General features: G+C 35.0%; 1 protein-coding gene across 5 annotated transcripts in view; it reads right to left on the bottom strand.

Moving 5' to 3' along the window:
- TASP1 (taspase 1) overlaps positions 1-14,634 on the bottom strand; it is a 307,406-nt gene that overhangs the window by 20,875 nt on the left and 271,897 nt on the right. For all 5 annotated transcript variants that reach the window (XM_036892166.2, XM_036892168.2, XM_057502717.1 and 2 more), the window contains one exon: positions 12,896-12,969. In XM_036892166.2, coding sequence (XP_036748061.1) covers positions 12,896-12,969 — 74 coding nt within the window. Of the gene's footprint in view, positions 1-12,895; positions 12,970-14,634 lie in introns of those variants that run through there.

Here is a 14,634-nt window from a genome sequence, read left to right as displayed (position 1 = left end):
AATTTACATTAAAATTTTATATAAAGTTTGTACTCTGTGTACATTTATAAAATTTTATGTGAAAAAAAATTTTTTCTTTTTTAAAGCAGATCTGCTGATGAATCCAGCTTTCAATCTCAAATCTGGAGGTCCTTGGGAGGAGGGACAGTGAGGATAAAATGCTGTGCCCAAACAGCCATCTGGGCTCAACCTTGACATGGAGTTACTCACTAAAGATGTATCTGTGGAAAGCCTGCATGGGCTCGGCCCTGTGTGGCTCTTACCATCTCCAAACATTGCGTGCCTGGTAAATTCAGCTCCTATCACTCATTTATTTAATAAAATAATGTTAAGAGAAGTTATTTGAAATCAATGGGCACTCCTGGATATTTACAATCATAGAAACCAATACTTTGTTTTGAATTAGGAAGTTAACATGAAATAAGAATGACAAAGATTATGGCCTTTTTTGTTTTGAGACTGAAAAAAAACCCAAGAAAATATTTCTTTCGCCATTTGCCCACCGCTTTCCAACCAAAAGAAAGAAAACACCATTCTGTAATCATTGCTTACTCACTGTGGGCAATAAGGTCAATCATTCTCAAGACACTTGTCTCAATTACATGCCATGGTTATGTGTCCTGTGGGAAAACAGCAGGCCCATGTCTCCTTGGGAAGGTACATATTTGCCTAAAATGTTGGAGACTACAAGGTAACTAGAAGGTAATTTAACTAATATCAACTTCATACTTGATGTGAACTATGTAGACTGATGACTCTATGCAGAGGTAGAGAAATTAATGTTTTCATTATTTTTCATGTTGCTATAACAAAAAGGTTTAATCACTTCATCTCAACTAACATAGAGTGTCCACAAGTCCAAGTAATAGACATATTTATCTTTGCAAAGATCTAACCCTAAGCCATGATTAAACTGAGATTTCTTTGGATAAATACAGTTAATACCTCTGAGATTTGTGCTCTTGCCAACATGGTGAATTCTTTCTTTGTGTTTATTCTATTTATTGCTTTGGAGCAATGTCAGATGAATCATTTAGAAGAAATTGATGGCTTAAGACTAATTAGGCAAAAATAATATTACCAACTATTCTTAGAAATAAACTTGAGGCTGAGAAAACTTGTCACAAAATGTGTTTAGTTTTCTACAACCTTCTCCTATTTGTCTAAAGGACTTTATAAATAGACCCAATGGGATACTTCTGGCAGTCCTGAGTATGGTAAAGAAATGCAATTTTCTATATTTGAAATTACGGTCAAGCTTAAAAGGTACAAGTAAAATCACTGATTAGCCACTTTTCCTAGTGTTCCGTATGTGCCCTTGCCAAGTTTAGTGGTCTGGGGTGTTATCTTAGTTCACAGCTTGGTGGTGGCGCCTCATCTACCATGCTGAGGCAGGTGACTTCCTGGCAAGGATCACGCTCCTTCAGTTATTGGGTTGTATGGGGACTAGATTATGAAAAGCAGTTAAAATTTGGTTTAGGCTAAGGCAACCTGCATCTAGGTGATTCTTCATAAATCTAAAATACAGTCTAATAAATAAATATGGTCTAATAAATCCATCCAGTGACTAAATGTCACTAGCCACTTTCAGTGAACTCTTAAGGAATTCATTGTCTATATACCCATAGGTTTCCACTGTCTATTTCTAGTAGAACCTAAAAAGACAGCTTGTATGTTCAAGGTTCACACAGTAGAAATTCAACAGTTGCTAATAAGCAATACTTTTCCTCTTTAAAAGAAAAAAAATTATTTCAGGAAGGTGAGCTTGACAAGGAAATCTAGGGTCAGAGTTGTAACCTGCTACAGGTTATAAAGCAGGGGCTCCAGTATCAAAACCCAAGTCTGCCTAACTCCAAAGTTCATTCTTTTAATAATTACACCACACTGCCTTTCTACAGAAGGTCCTGCTAATACTTTCTTTTGACTTTAAAAAAATAAAGCTTTGACTTAGACAAAATAAAATGCATAGATGTTAAGTAAAGGTTTGATGACTTTTGACCACTTATATACCCATGAAACCAAATTTCCATATAGAACATTATTTCTATTACACCCCAAATTTCCTCATGATCCTTTATTGAAGCAATCACTTTCAGATTTCCATCAGTTCCTGAGTTTTGCCAGTTCCTGAAGTTTGTATAAATGGAATAATTCACCAAGCAATCTTTTGTGTGTGGCTTTGTTCACTTAGTGCAATGTTTTAAGTTTGGGTTTTCTTTTTTTAAGGTAAAGAAAATAATTTATTTAGGTTTGTGAAACTTTACTTTCACAATGATATAAACCCTTGGCACAGGAAGGCCTCATTAAGGTTTTACATATTGCTTTAACTAGATAAATATCTAAGTTGATATTATGAAGCTTTTAAACAATTTAAAAAGCTAATGCTCAACAAGGTTTGAATACATAATCACAATCCAAGCAGTGAAATGAACCAAAGAGTATGACTTTTTAATCTCTCTCATAACATAATAAATTATAATTCCTAGTCAAATATTTATTCCTATGCTATATTTACTTGGACCTCTGAATTTATTTTCCATTTTATATTCTCTGATGTTATCTCTGAATATAGATTACAAGTAATCTTTTGCATTATCTCCCCAGTCTCAATCACAAAGTCACCTAATTTTACCTTGGTTATACTGTTACATAATAGGTAAGCGGTTATGTAAGATAACTGTGGTCATCTTTAGAGAGTTGAAGTGGTTATCTTAGCCAGGTGAACTCCAATAACCTTGTGAATGAAAAAAGAGGATTAAGAACAAACAGTGGGGTAATTACTTCACTGATCTTCATCCAGTTTCAGAAAAATCAATGCCCTAAAGCAGCAGGTTCTGCCTAAACAGATGGAAAGAAAAGTGATACAACAGGAAACCTATGATAGGCCACTAGACATTGTATACCTTTAGTAGTTCAACACTGGGGTAATACATCATCAAGGATAAATTAATAGGTTAATATTTTTTAAAGTATATTTTCCTAAGTATGAATTACATAATTAGGTAAGTTTGTGAAGAAACTAATCAAGATACATAAATTAGAAGATAACAGTGTCCATCTTTAATTTTCTTTTTTTTACAGACTGTTTTATTAAAGTTGTCGAACATACACTTTCTCATTTGTCATTCTCAAAGTCCCTTATTGAAAAGACAACTCTTTTATCTGATGACAAACAAGAGCTACATTGTCAGTGATTTTTCTGGACCTCCATTCAATTTCTTCTTGAGACATAAGTTTCCAACTGTATTTCTGAGGCAATGTTTTTATAGATTCTGCAATGTCTGGTGGACTCTGCTACAGCAAATATGTGATTTAACTCCCTTAGAATGCCACAAAATCTGCAGAAGAAGGAGATGGTATTCCTGCCGATCTCGAAGCTTCCAATATATTGGTTTTAGTATTGTCTCTTCACTCAGGAAATATGCCTTGATTATGGTACCTTATATACTGAGTCTCAAAATCAGGTAAGTCCTCTAACTTTGATCTGTTCTAAAATTGATTTTTGCAACTCTGAACTCTAGGTCCTTTGAATTTCCATAAAAATTGTGAATTCAGCTTGTCAAATTCATAGAAAAAGTGACTGCTGGAATTTTTATTGGGATTGCTTTGAATCTATGGGTGACTTTGGAAAAGAGTGGCTATCTTAACACTAGTTTTCCAGTCCCTGGACATGGCCAATTTCTCCATTTATTTGGATTTTCTCTTCTCTCAGCAAAGTTTTGTAGGTTTAAGAGAACAGGTCTTACACATCATTTGTTAGAATAATTATATGTCATCTGAAAATAGTTTTAATTTCTTCTTCTTTCCTTGCTTAATTGTACTAATAAGGAATTCCAGTAAAATACTGAATAGAAATAGTGAGAGCAGATCTTTTTGCCTGTTCTCAATGTTACAAAGAAAGTATTCCATGTTATACCAATCAGGGTGATTTTAACTGTACGATTTTGGTAGATGTCTTTTGTCAGATTGAGGTATTTACCAGATTTATGGTATTTCAATGATTTTATCATGAATGGAAGTTGAAATGAGCATAGACATTGAGATAATTATATGGTTTTTCTCCCTTATTTTGGTAACATGGTAAATTATATTGGTTGATATTTTTAACAGATTTACTGATGTTAATCATATACCATAACATTCAACCTTTAGACAACTGTTCAGTGTAGTACTTTCAGTATATTCACATACTTTTTCAACTCCAATTCCAGAGTATTTTCAACACCTTAAAAAGAAACATTCTACCCATTATACTCACCACCCAAACTCTCCTCCCTCCAGCCCTTGATAAGCACTGATCTACACTCTGTCTGTACAGATTTGACTGTTCTGGACATTTCACATAAATGGAATTATACAATAGATGACCCTTTATGTTGGGCTTCTTTCATGTAGCATTATGTTTTCAAGGCTCATCCAGGCACTTTGTATGTATCAGCACTTTGTTCCTTTTTGTGGCTGAATAATGTTTGTATGACTATATCACATTTTATTTCTCCATTCATTGGTTGATGGCCATGTGTTTCTACTTTTTTGCTATTATGAAAAATACTGCTAGAAACATCTGTGCACAAGTTTTTGTGTGCAACTCTTTTCAATTCTCTTAGGTATATACATACCAAGGAGTGAGTTTGCTGGGTCATACGACAACTCTAGGTTTAATTTTTTAAGGAACAGCTGAATTATTTTCCAAAGTGGCTGTACCATTTTACATTCCCACTATTAATCTATATGAAAGTTACATATATTGCTGACACTTGTTTATCATTTTGATTATAGACAACTTAGTGGATGTGAAGTGGTATATAAGTTTTTGATTTGCATTTCCCTAATGACCTGATGCTGAGCATCTTTTTATGTACTAATTGACTATTTGTATATCTTCTTTGCAGAAATGCCTATTCAAATCTCTTGCCCATTTTGTAGTTTTATTGTTGAATTTAAAGAGTTCTTTCTATATTTTGAATATAAATTCCTTACCAAATATATGATTTGAAAATATTTTTCCCTATTCTGTGGGTTGTTTTCACTTTCACTTTTTTGTGTCCTTTAAAGCACAAAAGTTATTAATTTTGGTGATGTCCTATTAACATATTTTTTCTTCTGTTACTTGTGCTTTTGGGGGTCACAGCTAAGAAATCATTGCTTAGTTCAAAGTCATTAAGATTTATTCTTGATTTCTTCTAAGAAATTTATAGTTTCAGCTCTTACATTTTTTTCTTTGATCCATTCTAAATTAATTTTTATATATGGTGTGAAGTAAGGGTCCAGCTTCATTCTTTCCATATGGATATATGTATGTCTCAAGATCACATGTTGACACTGATTTATTTTTAAATGTTAGTTCAACTGTACATTCCTGGGAAAACCTTTACTTGGTGTGTATGTCTCTGTGTGTGTGTGTGTGTGTGTGTGTGTGTGTGTGTGTGTGTGTATGTGTGTGTGTTTTTGTAATACTGCTAGATTTTTTACCTTAAATTAGTAATTAACTTATTGAGAACTCCTGAACCTATGTTTGAGGGATTTTGGTCTGTAGTTCTACTTGCTTGTAACATCTTTGTCAAATTTTGATACTCACCTCGTAAAATATGTTGGGGAGCATTCCCTCTGCCGTTTTTCTGAAAGAACTGGTGTAAGATTGTATTCTTATTCCATATATGTCTGATATAATACACCAGTAAAGCCATCTGGGCATGAAGTTTTCTTTGTGAAAAGATTTGGTTATAAATTCAATTTCTCAAATATGTACATGGTTGTTACAATTTTCTGTGTCACATTTTCTAAGTTGGGTTTTTTCAAGGAATTTATGCATTTCATCCAAGTTGCTGAGTTTACTATAATAAAGTTGTTCATCATATCAACTTATCATCCATTTAATATCTATAGGAGCTGTGGTCCTGCATTGATGTTCCCTTTTCATTCATGATATTGGTAATTTGTATTTTTTCTCTTTCTTTCCTGACCATAGTTTCTAAGGTTGTATCAATTTTAAAAAATTTTTTCAAAAAACAAAATTCTGGCTCTGTTTGTTTTTCTATTTTTCTGGTTTTTTCTTTATTTCCAATGTTATTGCTTTTACTTTTATCTTGATTATTTTGAATTTCTTCTTCCTAAAGCTTAAGATGGAAGTTTAGCTCATTTATTTTAAACCTTTTCTACGATAAGCATTTAAGGATATACTTTTCCATTTAATGTTTTCATTGCATCCTATAAACTCTGACACATTATTTTCATTATCATTCAATTTGAAATAATTTATAATTCCTCATGGTGATATATAATACTCCTTGAGAATTTGACAAGAATAACTTGTTGAGTATAATGTATTATAAATATCACTTAGATCAAGTTGGATCATAGTGTTGTTCATATACTTAACTAATTTTTATTTTACTTACTTATTATTGGGAGAAGGATGTTAAGATTTCCAACTATGATTATAGATTTGTTCTACCTCCCTACAGTTCTCTCAGCTTTTGCTTCTTTTATGTTACTAGCACATACACATTTAGAATTTTATGTCTTCTTGATGAATTGACCCCATTATCATTATGAAATATCCTGCTTTATCTCACGTTTCCTATGTCTGACATTAACATAGCCACAGCAAATTTCTAATGCTTAGTGTTTGCATGATAAATACTTTTTCCACACTTTCACTATCAATTTTGTCTGAGTCTATATTTAATGTGAATTTCTTATAAACACCAATATATTTGGCCCTTCTGGGGTTTTTTTTCAGTCTGAAAATCTTTGCCTTTTAAATGGAGTGTTTAGTTTATTCACATTTAATGTAATATTGATATGGTTAAGTCTTTTGTTATGTTTTCTATTTGTCTCATATATTCCTTGTTTTTTCTGTTCCTCTTTTTCTATTTTTCAGTTACCTGAGTATTTGCAGTACTTTCTTTTATGTCTTGTCCTGATTTTTTTAGTTCTAACTTTTTTGTTATGTTTAAATTTGTTACTCTAGAGATTAGAGGAGCATTCTTAATTTAGCAAAACTATATTTAAACATGAACATACTATCTCATAAACAATGTAAGAAACTTACAGCCCTGTAATTCTAAATGCATTTATTTTAGACCATTTGACGTTTTAGACCATTCTACAGGTCACAGACACTCTCTTCAGTTTCTTAAATTCACTTTTCTCTTTGTACTTAAATTTGGATAATTTATATTGACTGGTTCTAAAGTTCAGTAATCATATTTTCCACACCTAAGCCCATCTTTGTTTCTGATACTGTGCTTTTCAGTTACATGATTTTCATTTTGTTGTTTCTTTTTATAATACTCATTATTATTATTCTATCTGCTAATTCCAACGTTTGGGTCACCTGTGAGTGAGCATCTATTGATTAATTTTTTTTCTTAGGTACAAATCCCATTTTTTGCTTTTTCAGAAGACTCATAACTCTTATTGTATGACTAACACTGCCTATAAAAGAATAGTAAATTATATCTTAAATAAATAGGATTTGCCCTAAGAAAATAGCACTCTAGGTTAAGACTCTGAGTCAATATAATCTCTAGGTGAGCTGGTTCTGGACTTTGTGGTAGTTTTAGACTCAGTTCACTATCAGTTAATATTTTGAGGTCTGGATCAGGAATTTCTCTTATAAAAATATGTGGGATCTGAGCCCTGGTGAGATTTTGGAGACTTCTCGTTGTCTTATGATCCACCTGTGAACATTCTAATCATGGGAGAATTCTCTTTGTTTGTAGCGTAGTCTCCAGATTTCTGGGTTGCTTAGGTATTCTCTTAACTCTTGATAACCTCCCAGATTTCTGCACCATGACATATTTCTTCACCCTGCTGCCCTGGCACCAGACTTCAGTAGTACATGGCCTTGATCTTGATGAAGGTCCTGTACAACTTGGCAGGGTTGGGGTGGGAGGTGAGGGAGGTTTCTTTTTATTTCTTTTGCTTTATCCCAACCTTCTCTTGCAACTGCCTTGTACTTGATCAGGAGATGTCTCTCTGCTCTTCTGCTTTGTCTCCAGTCTTCCTTTGGCGATTGCCAACACTTTGTGAAAATCCCAGGCATCTTAATGAATCATTCTCAGTTCTTTGCCCTGCTCCAGGCCTTTTGTGTGCTATGTGGTGAAGGCTTCAGACAGAACTGGTGGTGGGTGCAAGACTTACCCTGTGACTGGGGCTTCTCAGGATCTTAATCTGTCACATCAGCTCACATGTGGCCATAAATAGTTCATTAAAAGTTTGGTTCATTTCTCTTTATATTTTTCTATGTCAGTTTTACTCTTCCTGCTGCTGCTCTGCCAGGAATGAGCAGTCAAAAGTGTTTTCTCTTCTTGTCTCTTTATGGGATTTAGTTTGTTTAGGTTTTCCTGTTATAATCAGGCTTTTGGATGATTTTTTAATCTATGATTTTATAGTTTATCCAGTTCTTTCTCATTTTTGGGAGTAGTTGCAACAGTCTCTTGTTATCCAGTTCTTTCTCATTTTTGGGAGTAGTCGCAACAGTCGCTTGTGAGTTTCTTCATCCTAATTGAAAGTGGCAATCTCTTTTCCACTTCTCTGATAACTTCTTCAGTATAATTCATGTTTTATATTTCAGTCCTCCACATATGGCTTTATTTGAGAACTATGTTAAGCCTAACAAAAAGCTCTCAGAAATCTCACCTGTGTTATCCCTTCTAAACAGACATTTATTGAGATATATTTTAAGGCCCAGAAACTATTTTCATAAAAAACAAACAAGGTAGATACTACATGGGATAGTAAGAATTCTACTAAAAATTGAATAGCAAGATATCTACTTATGCAATCTAGAATGTAGAATTCAGAATTTTTCAGATTGAAAGTAAGTATCTAGGAGTAAAGGGCCATAATATATACAATATCCACAGTATATACAATATATCCATAATATATCAAGGACTTAATGGGGTCCAGCCATCTGTATTCAAACACATAAGACTGCTTCGTTATTCCTATCATACCTTACCCCAGGAAATACTTAATGCATACTAAGGTATTCTTATCCTCATTTTACAGATGATGCTTCTGAGATCCAGGAGGCAGAGTGCCCACCAAGTCTCTCAGTACACAGGAGTGTAGGGAGACCCCAGACGCCAATGTCCTGGTGCTCCCAAACCATTCTAATAGTTGTTCATTTTAACTGCAAGGCCCAAAGGACTACTTAATTGTGCCATAATATGCAAGGGTGACTTTTTTTTTCTTTCTATTTAAAAATAATTTCAAAATCACAGAGTAGTTCAAGGAACACTCATATATCTTTTACCCAAGTTCAGCTATTGTTAATATTTTGCTCCATTTGCTTTGTAATTTGCTATCTAGCCACACATATTTTTTGAACCACTGATAGGTTACTGTATATATCATGGCCCTTTACTCCTAGATGTTTCACTTAATCTTTCCTAAGAGTGAGGATATTTCCTTACGTACCACAGTACAGTTACAACAAATACATTTAACAACGATACACACTTTTTACTATCCACATTCTAATTTTGTAAACTGACCTAACAGTGAGTTTATAGCATTATTTCCCCTTCCATAGAGGATTGAGTCTAGGATGAGTTATTACACTTAGTTGCCATGAGTCTTTAGGATGGTTTGATCTGGAATATTTCCACAGCCTTGGTCTTTGATGACATTGATACCTTGTAAGAATATAATTCCTTTTTTCTTTATTCATAGAATGTTCCTCATTTTAGATGTGTTGGTGTTTCCTTGTGTCTGATGTTGCCTTGTGATTAGATTCAGGTTATGTGCTTCCAGGTGGAATACTACAAATGTCATGGCTTTCTCAGGTTATCACATCCAGAAGCATTATGTCCATCTGCCCCTACTGATGACATTAATTTGATCACACAGTCGAGTTGTTGTCTGATTTCTTCATTATACACTTAGAATTTTTCCCTACAACTAGAAAGAAATCTGTGGGGAAACACATTAAGACAACAAAATAGCCTGCTCCTCCTCATGGATGAATTTTTATAACAGTATTTACATTATTGTTATAAAAAATGACCTCTACATAGGAAAAGAAACTGAGGTTCCACTTATTACACTTGAGTAAGTTCCAGTCAGTTTTAACATCTGTTTTTATTATAGTAATCCATGCACACTTGGTGTTTATTAAAAACTATTCACTAACTGCTATCTGGGTAGGATATGGACAATTCAATTTTTAAATCTAAATGGTATCAATGAACTAATTTTGGTTCATAATTAGAAATCTCTTTAACTTATGCTACAGGTTTAGGAATTAAATTAAATGATATAATTGAAGGACTACTCTATTAAAAAAGAGATGAAAAGAAAGAAACTTGTGAAAGAACCCATCTCTATTTGTTCAAATTACATATGGATTCTGGTTACAATAATATTGATTATTATCCAGCCTGTTTTAAGCAGTACGTTTTTAAAGTGAGCTTTAATTCAAGGTCCTAAGCTGGATTAAATATAACTAACATATAAAATGTTCAAATGGTCAGGTGGCTTTAGTTTCTGAGTTTGGCAACAAAGCAATTTTTGGAAAACAGGGCAAATAAAAAACTTAAAAAAATAGTTTTTAAATTAAAAAAAAGTTTGTTTTAGTTTTTAAAGATGCCTCTTTTCTCATTTTGCTACCATGGTTCTCAACATCCTATAACAGCATGTTTCACAAATCAATCATATTGAACAGGTATGACACTAATTCAACAATTCTTTCACAGAAATCAGGAAACCAGGGCATTGGCCAAAGGCATACTCTCTTAAAAACAATACAAATTTTGCTATAGCCCCCTTTCTCTTTCAAGCCCAGCTTCTCATCTATAACTTTATCCCACTTGCAATACAATAAAATTCCACCCTGCATGACAGAAGGTTTTTTGATCAGTAGAATTCAGCAGCCAAAGCATTAGTGTTTTGGGCTCTGGCTGGAGTGTGTGTGTATGTGTGTGTGTGCTTTCTGGAAAGCATTTGTAGCTACAGGCTCAAAGGAGGAAGAAAGGGAGAGGGATTAACTCTCTGCAAGGAAGGTCAAAAACATAATTTACAAGTGAGGCACGAGTAGCAGCTGTATCTGTTGGCCCAATCAAGACTACCAGCTGGAGAATTTACCAGCAGTATGAAAACCACGTCCACCAGATGTCAAGCTATGTACTAGAGACCAAACGTCTTTCAGTTCATTGTAGGGTTCTCTACTCTCTTTGCTGCCCATATTTCATGTTAAACAGTAAGGTGTCTTCCACAGGCTACCAGCAGGGATAATAAGAACATTTCCATACAAGAGACTTAATAACATGACCATACCCCACCAGACTCCACCTCATACATGTTCTTTTGTTAAAAAGCAATTTTAGTTCAGAGTCAACATGTAAGGAATGAGAGAAACCTAAAATGGCTGCAATCCATTCTTGTGCAAGGATTCTTGCAGCTTATCAGGCTTATTTTATATTTGGGGACCATTTTGTCACTAGGAAGAAAAGAATGTTCTGAAAATATTTATTTGAATAAGCATTCTTTCCACTCACTCTTTAAACCTATGCTGCTCAGTTTGGTAGCCACTCACCTGTCTATCTAAATTTAAAGTAAGTAAAATTTAAAATTCTGATCCTTGGGCATAGCAGCCACATTTCAAGTGCTCAAAAGCCACATGTGGCTAGTGGCTATCCTATAGGACAACACAATATAAACAGAAAAAATTTCCATCATCATAGAAAATTCTATTAGATTGTTACTCTACACCCAAGAATCACCTTCAGAATGGGCAATTATAATTCCCTTCTCCATGTACTACAAAACAAAGAAATCTTTATGCATTCTCTTGTGAAATAAGTCTACTAATACAACATGAGAATTGTATTAGGTCAGGGTGAGACAAAGGGGAGGTAGAGCTCTGGAATATTTTCACAAATGAAGCCAGTTTGATGAAATGCTGTTGTACAGTGTATTCTCAGAAGCCTAGTGATGCTACAGGCTGGCTAGATAATACACAGAGGACAGTCTGGATGGGCAGTGATATGACAAATAAGCAATCAAGTATTCTTTCTTACATGTATCCTTACTTTATTAATCAAGCAATCTGTATTAGTTCATATCAGAAGTTTCCTTTTATTTCCAAATGTGCAAAATAAAGCATGTCCTTTAAAAAAGAGGTTGCCCCACTTTACGGCTTTGCTTTTGGGGTATTTTAATGCCAAGTAAACATCATATGCCACAGCTGTTTCTAGAAATTTTATGAACAAGAAGAACATGAGGCCAATATAAAATCAAATCCACAAATTATGTTTCTTACTCACAGGCTCCCCCATCATGATAGCAGGGAAGCCAAGCAGCTCAAGAGGTGCTGTGAGGATGTCTGAGGCTGTTGTGACTGCGGGGCATATGCACACAGGCACATGGCACACAGAACACAGACCTGTGAGCCCGCCCACAAGGACACCATGGCATGCCAAAGCAAACCAGCCCAAGAGGCATGGCGTATTTGCAAGCACGTCGGCCACTCTGCCTTCATGTGCAGGATGCTGTCCAGGTGCTCGACTTTCTCTGCCTCAGTTTCCTTTATGTATCCCAACACTCTGCAAAATCACTCAGCCCTATCATTCCAGCAGCTTGTCTCCCATCGTTTTTCTTCCCAATCCCCAGTTTCTTCCTTCCCAATTATTCACAATGGATGAAGAACAACAAGATGGGAAGGGGAAGGGTTTTTCCTAATCTCCGCTGTTCAGTCATCAAAAGCAAAAGAGAACCGCTGTTTTTCCTTGGGATCACTGACTGTTCTTAATCAGATTCTTATAAAGATCATAGAGCTAGTGCCCAAGATAGGCTGAACAAAGTCATTTGTATCAACTTGGCCAGGTAGAGGTTCATGCAATGCTACAAGGTTTTCAGATTAGGCTCCAGTTTTCCCACTTACCTTGGCTTTCCCATCCTGGGCTGACATATATCCAACACACATGCTCTCTGTTGTATGGCTCCACAGAAATTCCACTGCCATGGAAGAGAACACAAAGAAGCACATTCAGATCACAGATGGAAAATAAATCTTTGCTTTTTAATAGAACAGTTAAAGATAGCTTTATATTTAACACACTCAGTTTCCTACTTTCCATTTGCTCCTTCATAAATGTCAAGATGATTTAGTACTCAAAACTGTGTAATGCCATTTACTATGAAATGAAAAATGTATTTCTTCCCTGTCAAAACTTATGATTATTACATGTAAAATAAATGCTCTTCTGTTTGAAACTTGTAACATTAAACACACACACATGCATGCACACACACTCCTACATACAGTACACAATGATTTAGTAAATGTAATATTCCATAACATAGTTTCTTTGAAACAACCCCTCTGACCCCCATCCCACCTCTGAGCTTGGTTTCTAAATACTACTCTCCATGAAAAGGAACCAGGAATCCTTGGAGAATGTTGATTCCAGGCCTGGAGCAGAGAAAATATAAAATGAGTCTTAAACATGTTGTTGCGCCAGAAAGTAAGGAAGTACTCAAGAATGATGAGGACTTATCAAAGGGACCCAGGGGTCATCATGAAAGGGCACCCACTGGCCAAATCTGCGCCACTTTAGGTACCAAAATAAATAATGAGAGTAATGAATTATCACCACTGAATAAAATAAGAACAATAAGCCCATACTATGGCAAGTAAATAAATGAATAAACAAACAGGGGAGAAGAAAATGCTTGTACTTGTAGTAGAATCCCACCAAACAGATAGAAGAAATAATAGAGTTAGAAAACCATCAGGACTACTCAACCCAGTGGGTGGAAATCTGAAGAGGAATAGACTATTTACATAGTTTCAAAGTCTCTCTCCATAAAATTCTTGTTAAATAAATGTAAAGGTGGAAAATGTGAGTTCACTGTGGAGGGACCTAATACATCCCCTTAATCAAATGATCAAAGTGAACATTACCAGTTAAGGGACAAATCAACACTGTGCACCTCTTGATAAGTTGCTCTGAGATATACCACCACTTCTGCGGTGTTCGTGCCAAAATGCAGAACCAGAACTGCACGAAGAACCACACAAATGACACAGGAACACTACTAAATAGCTGGTTTGAACTCTTCAAAAATGTCATAGTCAAAAAATGTAAAGAAAAGTTGAGAAACTGTTTTCATTTACAGGAAACATGACAACTAAATGTAATGTGTCAACTTGGCCTGAACCCTGGACTAAGGTGAGGAATGTTTAAGGGACATTATTGAGGCAATAGATGAAGCTTGACAAGGGACTCGGTATTACATACAAGTGTATTAATACTAAATTTTATGATTTTCATAACTGTACTGTGCTTATATAGAAGAATGGCCGTGCTCTTAAGAAATACACACTGAAGTATTAGGAGTAAAGATGCCTGAAATCTCCATCTTGCTCTCAAGTAGTTCAGGGAAAAAAATGTACATATTTAAGTGCACGCGCATGTGTGTATGTGCGTGTGTGTGTGTGTGTGTGTGTGTGTGTGTGTGTGTGTGTGTGTGTGTACAGGGAAGAAAGAGGGAAGGACAGAGTGAGGACGGAAAAGCAAATGGGGAAAAATAAAAACCACGGGTGGATCAGGGCAAAGGACTCATGGGTGTCTCTCATACTATTCTTGCAACTTCTCTGTAAGGTTGAAATTATATATG

Source organism: Manis pentadactyla, chromosome 5, assembly GCF_030020395.1.
Source record: "Manis pentadactyla isolate mManPen7 chromosome 5, mManPen7.hap1, whole genome shotgun sequence".
NCBI classification, from domain to species: domain Eukaryota; kingdom Metazoa; phylum Chordata; class Mammalia; order Pholidota; family Manidae; genus Manis; species Manis pentadactyla.
The sequence above is the reverse complement of the archived record's forward strand: the minus strand, read 5'-3'. Positions and strand labels throughout refer to the sequence as shown.